At 39.4% G+C, this 8,882-nt stretch overlaps 1 protein-coding gene across 3 annotated transcripts; it reads right to left on the minus strand.

Moving 5' to 3' along the window:
* Positions 1-985: 985 nt before the first annotated feature.
* Positions 986-6,820, minus strand: LOC143879294 (protein FLX-like 2). 3 transcript variants are annotated; one of them, XM_077381610.1, is made up of 5 exons: positions 6,690-6,820; positions 2,938-3,517; positions 2,708-2,841; positions 2,506-2,606; positions 986-1,796 (listed from the first exon to the last, which is right to left on the minus strand). In XM_077381610.1, the coding sequence occupies exons 2-5, from the start codon at positions 3,492-3,494 to the stop codon at positions 1,317-1,319; spliced, it is 1,272 nt and encodes a 423-aa protein (XP_077237725.1). In that variant the 5' UTR covers positions 3,495-3,517; positions 6,690-6,820; the 3' UTR covers positions 986-1,316. The 3 variants fall into 3 exon arrangements, with proteins under 3 accessions (XP_077237725.1, XP_077237724.1, XP_077237726.1); XM_077381609.1 differs by having other exon boundaries at positions 2,938-3,514; positions 6,690-6,816; XM_077381611.1 differs by having other exon boundaries at positions 2,938-3,520; positions 6,690-6,798.
* Positions 6,821-8,882: the final 2,062 nt, after the last annotated feature.

Below are 8,882 nucleotides of genomic sequence, written 5' to 3' on the forward strand. Positions count from 1 at the left end.
TAATTTTAGAAATATAAAACAAGGTGACATCCCATTATCAAAACATGGTCGTGTAGATATCAGTCCCATTTTATATAACACCTTTATAGAGGGATATGCTAGCGACCATCGCAGAAGGCATTTCGCGGATGTGCTGTTGCATGTGACAGCATCCACACAGGCTCATTTTTCAGCAGATTCTGTCTTCATTCATCTGCTGTAGCTGCTCTCACATGCAATGGCCACCCACGAAATGCCTTCTGGTCGCTAGCAAATCTCCTCATTAGAATAGCATATAGATTTCCTTAATATAATTTTTTTGTTATTTTATGTATAAATTTAAATAACCTCCTTATATAGCTAATACATATTTATGCACTTAGGGCCCGTTTGGATGCCGAGAAGATTTTGATCTGGATTTCTCACATTTGCAGCCCTTTTTGCACTGTTATTTGGATCCACATCAAATTCTTCTTCTTGGATTTCCAATTCAGCAACTGACAGTGAAAAAAATCAGATTTTCAAATATGCTGTGCAGATAAGAAATTGGAAATCCACAGATCTGGCAGTTTCCTTCACCCTCTTTGCTCCTCAACCTCTGCCCACCACTAGGAAGTACCCCTCCCCCCCTCTCTCTCCCTCAACATGAGCTGCCAGATCTATTCATTTTGTGTTCTAAACTCAATTCCAAATCCAAATACAAAATATCAGGTATCCAAACAGGCCCTTATAGGATTTCAAATAGCCCGAGATTTACTTCTATCGAGTTTCAAATAGCCTACAGGAGATATTTACATGTGTTGTTTTAAATACCTAGCAAGGAGTTTAATAGAGAGAGATTTACATTTGTGGTAGTATTAAAGATCTACGAGTTTAATAGTAGAGATTTAAATTTAAATTGGCAGTTTACAAGGGATTTTTTTTTGTTAATTGAATGGCTTGATTACAAGGATTTTATAATCGAGGATTGTAAAATCCTGGATTTGACAGAATTGAAAATTCTAGATTACCAAATAGCCTTTCTTAATGCATTTACCCAACAATGAAACCCACATCCAAATCAATGCAAAAGGCAGGTAATAGAACAAAACAAAGCAAATACTTAAAGAAAGTGGAGAGCAGTGTAGTATGGTCTCCGCAAAGAGCTTCCACTCCCGATTCCAACTCTGTTAACAAAGTCCCTCGGATTATGCTGAATATTTTTTAAAAATTACCTTCCCAAACAGAGATGGTGCAAGCCCATTTTGGCCGAGAAGAAAACGATGGTGTACCAGTTAGACATTCTCCCAGAGCCTGTGGAAATGTTGAAATGGGTATCATTTACACGCAGCACGAGCTCATCTACGAACAGTGTTTCCACCTCTGGATTTTGCCTCATATCCTCCTCCTTGTCCTCCAGCACGAGTCGGCGTCACAGATGATCCATAGGGGCCAGCATTTCCTGGTGCTACCGCGGCTTGAGGAGGTCCTCCAGCCCCTCTAACTGGAGCATCATATCCAGCACCTCTAGCTGCATCATATCCAGGCCCTCCTCTGGGGACTGCATCATATCCAGCCCCTCCTCTGGCCTGTGCATCATACCCAGCCCCTCCTCTTGCAGCCTGTGCATCATACCCAGCCCCTCCTCTTGCGCCCTGTGCATCATACCCAACCCCTCCTCTTGCGGCTTGCGCATCATACACAACCCCTCCTCCTCTGGCCGGTGCTTCGTACCCAGCCCCTCCTCTGGTAGGTGCATTGTATCCAGCTCGGGCAGCAGCTGCTCCAGGAGGAACCCCACCATAAGAAGCAGCACTGCCTTGAGTGGGCCCACGACCCTATGTTAAGACCAACAAACACATATCAGGTAAGTTCCTTAAGTCTGCGCCTAATAACGCAGAAAAGATGGCCTAAGCTTTTAAAGAGATGAAGCTGGGGCTCAACTACTTGGGTGCTCCACACCAAAAGAGAAAAAACCAAACCACCCCAAAACCCCCAAGTTGAGTGTGATTTGGCCCACCCAACGAGTCAACTAAGTGGATGGCCCAACTCCCAAGTTGGCCGGAATCTAATTGCAATTTTTGGGGTTTTAACTGATTTGGGTAGGCCATCATGAGTTAAACATTCATCTAGAATTTCAGGTGTGTCATAATCAAAGGGCTAGTTCTAAGGAATTTAGGATCTGCATACTTACACTGACGGCAAGTGCATATTAACAATGTCACATATACAGGTCATCTATATATGTGCTTAGGTTTCAGAGGTCCACAATCCAAATGGGATGAAGATATGTAACATTCAGAATGCCTACTCTAATCAACAATTATAGCGTCCAGCCGATGTTAACAATTACATATTATTTTTCCAAAATTCTAGTCACTGATCCAGCCCGGAGTTCTACAGATTATCAAGGCATCTTTGGTCATATATTTCTAACAAGAAGTTTGGTCCCCTGAGGTTGAAGTAGAGAAAATTTCTCATTCATGGGAAGCAAACTAAGATGCAGATTAGAAGGGCAAAGGAAATGAATTAGGTAACGGCCCATACCTGGGGAACTCCGTAGCCATCTTCATAAGCAGTTTGTCCTACAGAATGATGCCCAGGAGTATCACTCTCCTTGTACGGAGTAGCACCACCATAAGACCCACCTGCATTATATTTGCCATGCATGAACCATCTTTACAATCCAAAAATGAAAAAGGATAAAGAAAATTTAACAAGAAAAGTTACGCCATTTAGAAGTGCATACCATTTCTCTCAGTATTAACCAACTCTGCCCGAAGCTTTTCAACCTCCCTCGCCATAGAAACATAGTTCTTCTCCATCACCTGAAGCGATTCAATGTAGTCGTTGTATAGTTTCTTTTCATGATCATATGTAGCCCTGTAAGGTAAAAAAAAACAACATGAAATATGTGCAACTCTAACACCACAACAGATCTGGTAAGTGGAAACATATAATTGAAGAAAAATCTGTGACCTGCAATGTTGATATTCCTGTCTGAGACCCTCAAGTTCAGACATCAATGTAGGGATTTGCTGGGAATCAGCACGACTCCTCTGAAGGTCCTGAGTTAGTTGTTGCACTTTAGAAATGAGTTCCTGCCTTGCTGTAATCAAGCTTTGGGCATCAGTTCGGGCCTGATGCAACTCTATTTTAATGGGCTCGGCGGATTGTAGATCAGCATCCATCTTTGATATTTTATCCAGGAGACCTCTCATCACTTGTTCTCTCTCATTTTTCATGGCACCCATGTGGGCTTGCAATCTCTGCAACTCTTGTTGGGTTGCAGCTAGCTCTTGCCTCAGAGCGGCATGAGTACCTGCAAGCCTTTGATTCTCTGTTGCAAGTCTTTGCATTTCCGCATGTTGAGCTGCAAGTTTCTGTTCCATGAGTTCAGGAGGGGGCAGCATATCAAAAGGATAGGCACCTGGTGGAGGACGGATGCCAGGACCAAATGGATCAGGGTGCATCATCCCAGGACCAGGAAGTGGCCGCCTAAGATGGGGAGGCAGCATACGACCTTTGCTTCCCATGTCAAATGAGAAATTACAACCTGCTACTACCAAAAAAATGGAAACAACAGAATCAGGGCATTAGCTTTACCTTACGTACCCCCAAAAAAAAAAAAAGCTTTCACGTTTTGGAAGACAAGACATACATGGAACCCAGCCTGACATTAAATTCATAATTTAACGAGTCAAAGGAGTTTAGATTGACTTAGTAGGGCAAAATGCAGATTCAGACAGGAACTCAGTCAAGATAAAAGATAATTGACTCGAAGGAGTTGATGTTTGAAGTGGGGAGTTTTGAAAGAGTGCCTCAAACTAGAAGAAATTGATCAACAATGATTGCTACAGCTCAACACTAAGATAGACTGCCTAGTAGAAATGACATCAAGTACGCATGTAGATACTCTTTTGGAGGAATTTTTTAAGGTTGTACACTAAAAGCAAGGAAACATCTTCGCTCTCCAGTCTATTGACTATTGATTTAAAATTGAAATATTTTTGGAGATTCCAAAATACCCTTAACAATCTTGTAAGAGCTCTCAAGTTCATAACATGTTAACCAAGAGCAGAGCCCTGTGAGATCAAATTTGGGATTTGAATCAAACAGCAAGAACGCCGAGAAGAAATAGTTTTCCTACAATGGGAAAAATCATTTCCCCAAAGACCATATTCCAGTCACCTTGACGTACAGCCCTACAGTAAAAGAGCGGTGAGAAAAACAGTCAATATTGGTTATGATTATTTACTTTTCTATAACATCAGTGGCCTTGCAATGAGATGCATGTTTGATATTGTATAGGCAATGAGGTGTCCACTCCTTTCTTTTGCGTAACTTATTTGGGTTATTTCAACATATAGCAAAGAAAACTGAACTATGCAAGCCATGTTTTCATGAAGAGTGAAAAATATCCAAAATTTTGTAAGTTTTTCATTGCATATGTACAAACACCAATGCCCAATAGCTCCAAAATATCAGGAAGGGTAAAGATTACCAAAATTTCATTTTTTTTCGTTGCACAATTAATAACAGAAATGCCCACTAACTCCCTAACATATTTCAAAATCTTCCGTTGCTAAAAAAAAGAAGGTAGAGTGGCAAGCATATAAATATTCCACATAAGCACCTAATAGCATGGCAAATACAGATACGTGGTTTTCTTCTCTTTTGTGTGTGTGTGTGTGTGTGTGTGTGTGGTAAGCGAGCGCGTGTGTGTTTGGAAAAGTTCAACAAAGCAGAGAAAATTCATAACTGTACAAAATACATCTCTTGGAACCGCAATAGATAGGTTTTTCAGAATATGTAATGATCTTCACTCGAATAGTAAATACTAAATAGTTAGTAGAATAAGTTCAAAAACAAAAAATCATTTCTTTCCCTCTCAAATCAAAGAGTACTCAACTTTCTTTTAGTGATTTAAGCAATGGGCAAACAATTCATTTGATGTCCATTCATTAAGCATTTCCTTCCTATAAAAAGCTCTAACTGGTGCCACAAGTGTCAATTAGCATATGGGAACATATTCATTTGTCCATTTTAAATAAAAACATATTCATTTGTGTTAATATGTATGTATATGGATACAGAGAATATGCATTTAGGTATTTCTTAAGTCTTAACCATAAATCAAGATATTGTAAATGCATCCAATAGTATGTGTATAACAAGCAAATATTCTATAAACAAAATCATCGAGGAATCATGCATTTCCAAAGAGAAAGTAGTACCCCCCAAGTACATGCAAAAAAAAAAAAAAAAAAAAGTAAATATACATGAGAATTTTGACACGAATGTGTATATACGCAAGATTGTGTGGTCACGCATAACAATAGCATAGAAATGCATCATGTATGCTTTCGACAGATGATATCACCTTAAGCTGCACAAAAGTCAGCTGATGAAACTTGAAACAAGCAAACACTGAATGCTAAGTTAATCCAACTAAATAAAGAAATTCATGTTCTTCTGTAACAAGTCTATCAAGCATATCTTGAACAGATACTTTTGCCAAGTAATTGCCTCATCAAACATTTGTGGTGTAATAGGTGGATGCAATAAAATGTCAGACTTATATCAATAACTATGTTTCGCCATGTGTCAAATTGTAAGACATTATAATGTATCTATCACACGATACATAGGAAGATTCTTGAAAGCAATGAGTGTCAACCATTCTTCTCAATGCATCATAAGCTTTCCTCACAATGGCGAAACAATGATATTGACAGGAGTAATAGTAAATTGAGCTTGCTAAAACGGGGTCGATAGACCTCAGGGCAATCCTTCAAGATATCAAGGATGAAAGGGGAACTTTAAAGTGAGCTTTCTTGTGGTCCCATAGGGAGAGCCGACTCCAAGGAATTATTAACTTGTTCAAGAGTCACTTCAGTTTGGGGGGGCTTAAACTTAATCGGGTCAAAGTTTTTCCGGTCTGCCAATAACTGCTTGTTTGGGGTACAAGTGCGACTCATTCAGTATGCCTTTAAGCCATTTAACTTGTGAGGGTAGTTCATAAATTTTCAATAATCAGCTTATTTTATTGAAACAAGATCACAAAGGCTGAAATAATGAGAATGAAAACCCAAATGACCAAACCAAAAGGGAATTAAGCTGACAATCAATGAAGGTGGATAAATTATAAATCATTTCAGGAGATGGGGCTGATAAGGTTCCCCTCAAAACTTAAATCTAATTAGATCCAAATGGGAACTCACAGAGAGTTAATGAATTCTAAAAGTAACCCACAAATTAAAAAACAAAAAAATAAAATAAAAGATATCATTAATTACAACACACAAAAAAAATAAAAAATAGAGGAATATAATAAAATAAAGAAAACCACAAAGCGGGTGCATCTGTTAGCCAAAAAAAAGAAAATAAACACAAGAACTAACATTAAACAAACACTAAATAAAGAATAAATGACATCTAGTACGCAAACAACAAAATGGAGGAACAAAAGACAAAGTTCAGCAAAGAAACCCTAACATCTGAACATCCAAATATCTATGCAAAATATATGAGTAATCATAAACCCTAGGAACAGCCTAACCCAAAAAAAAAACCTAGAAAATGAGAGTAACCCATCCGATTTCACTAAAATACCATAAACCCAAGACATATAATAAAAAACACCTGCAACCCTAGTGATAATAGCGTAAGGAAAAGGCTGAAAAGAGAGAGAGAGAGAGAGAGAGAGAGAGAGAGAGAGAGACTCTTACGGGTTTAGGGGCTCGCTTTGGGTTGGGAAGAAGATTGATAAACGAATGCTATGCGTTTGTGTGGATTTTGGGGCTTTCAGATTCTTTACACTAAGCCCGTGGGCCACCCCTACATCTTATGTGGCCCCATCTCCAGACCAATAGATTTTTTTATGAGAACCAACTAGACTACTAGAGACAGTAAGGGTGCAAGTTTGGCCCTGTCAGCCCTAACCCGCCCTGACCCTAACCCGCCCTGACCCCGAACAGGGTCAGGGTTCATTTTTTTAGACCCTGACTCAGGTCGGATCGGGTTCTGGGTTAATGCCCCGGGTATCGTGACCCGGCCTGACCCTAAGTTTTCTATTATAGAATTGAACCATCTATGCATGTTTCTTTTGCTAATGTTTTCTATTATCTTGGATTGGTGTTTCTTTAGATTATTATTAATAATTATCTCTGTTGCCGTTCATGTTGTTGAATTCATATTGTCTTATTTTGTTCCCTTTCTCTGTTTATTGATCATTTTGTTCTATATGATGAGTGGTTGCTTTATTTTTGACACTCTTAACAGGTATTTGCACTAGGGTCAATTAGGGCCGGGCCGGCATGGCTTTGCTCAATCAGGGCCAATCAGGGCGGGTCAGGGCCAGGACTGAGCCCTGTAGGGCGGGCCATGGGTTGAGGTTTTTCGGCCCTGACTCAGGGTCAGGGCCGAGATAATGGGATCCAGGGTTGGGCTAGGGTTTTGAAAAACCCGACCTTGTTGCAGCCCTAAGAGACACTTTCGCTGTCCTCTCTAATGCTAATTATTAATTTTTAATCTCACACTTTGGTATATGTGCAATCGAACCGTTGAATTTCTAGAGAATAAAAAAGGGTTCGATTTTGAATAAAAAAGGGACCCATAAGATTTTGGTTCCATTGTAAACAAAACATTTCAGGCATAAGATAAAGGACGACAAGAATCAGTGGTTTAGATTTTCCTTGCCTCTGATCGTCCAATCTAACTGATTCGAACGGATGGGAACAATCACAATAGAATCCAATCCCTCCTCTTGCATTCAAGCTAAGTTCTGGTGTTAGGGTTTTGCATCCGTGCCAAAATAAGTAGTTACATGGAGATTTCTTCACCTCTTTTACCACTAAGTGAATTGCAGAAAAATCAGCCTTACAATTATTTGGTGAAAGGTTGCAATTAAAAACCATGTGCATTGGCTATCTTTAGATGCATGCAGTTACCTTGTAGATTAGTGGTATAAGTAGTCAATAGGGAGGAAACAAACATTTGATTTACCTAAAATTTACCTTGTAGAATAGTGATAGTAATGTTTGGTTGCCAACCTCGTGGAGGGAGGAGGGTCGCTACCAATATAGAAAGAGATGAGAGAAAATGAAGAGAGAGAGAGAAGTAAAATTTCTCAAGCCAAATTCTTCCATTTTTCGAGAAATTTGGCTTGGGAAGTATAAGGAGACATTGAAGTCACATACATTCAATTATTACCTCCTAAACTTGTCAGTTAGTCTCAAGGGATTTCAATGCTAAATTGGCAACCAAAGACTATTAATTTACCCCAAGTACATTTTTTTTTGCTTAGGAAATCCTTGAGGATGCCAGGCATGTGGCAACCTAACAGAGATTAATTTCAACTCTACAGGATAAATATGAAGGGCAACGATAAATTCAAACACCCTGTAGGATAATTCACAGCCCTTTAAAGGAGGGTATGTAGCAGACTTTTAACACTTTTTAGCGTCAATTCACGTTAAAGAGGTGAGACTTATCCTACAGGGGTGTGAATTTATCATTGCTCAAATGTGAAAAGGCTGGGAGGCACTTTGGTCGCAAGAGAGATGAACACCAACCACGGAAAGATCTACAAAGCAAAGCTGGTACAGGTCAACAAACATTAAAAAAAAAAACAGACAAATCCTAACATTTACCACACCATTGTAAGAAAACCCCAACATTTTCCTTCAAAATGTGAATTTTTAAACCAAACCAAGTCAAAGAAGTAATTAATGCACTATGGTGATGTGGATTCGATGAGGAGCTCTTGCTGTGTGGGTTTTTGCAAGGATGCCCTCCAGTCTACCACTTGAGAAAGATGCATTTCATTTATGAGGGAAAAGAGTACATTGGAAAGCTTCAAGGCCAGACTACAAAAAGAAAAAGGCCAACGAAAGCAAAACCCAAAACCAACCAAAAGACCT

The sequence above is a fragment of the Tasmannia lanceolata genome, unplaced genomic scaffold (genome assembly GCF_043159265.1).
Source record: "Tasmannia lanceolata isolate RefF3 unplaced genomic scaffold, GAP_Taslan_0.1 ptg000006l, whole genome shotgun sequence".
Classification (NCBI taxonomy): Eukaryota; Viridiplantae; Streptophyta; class Magnoliopsida; order Canellales; family Winteraceae; genus Tasmannia; species Tasmannia lanceolata.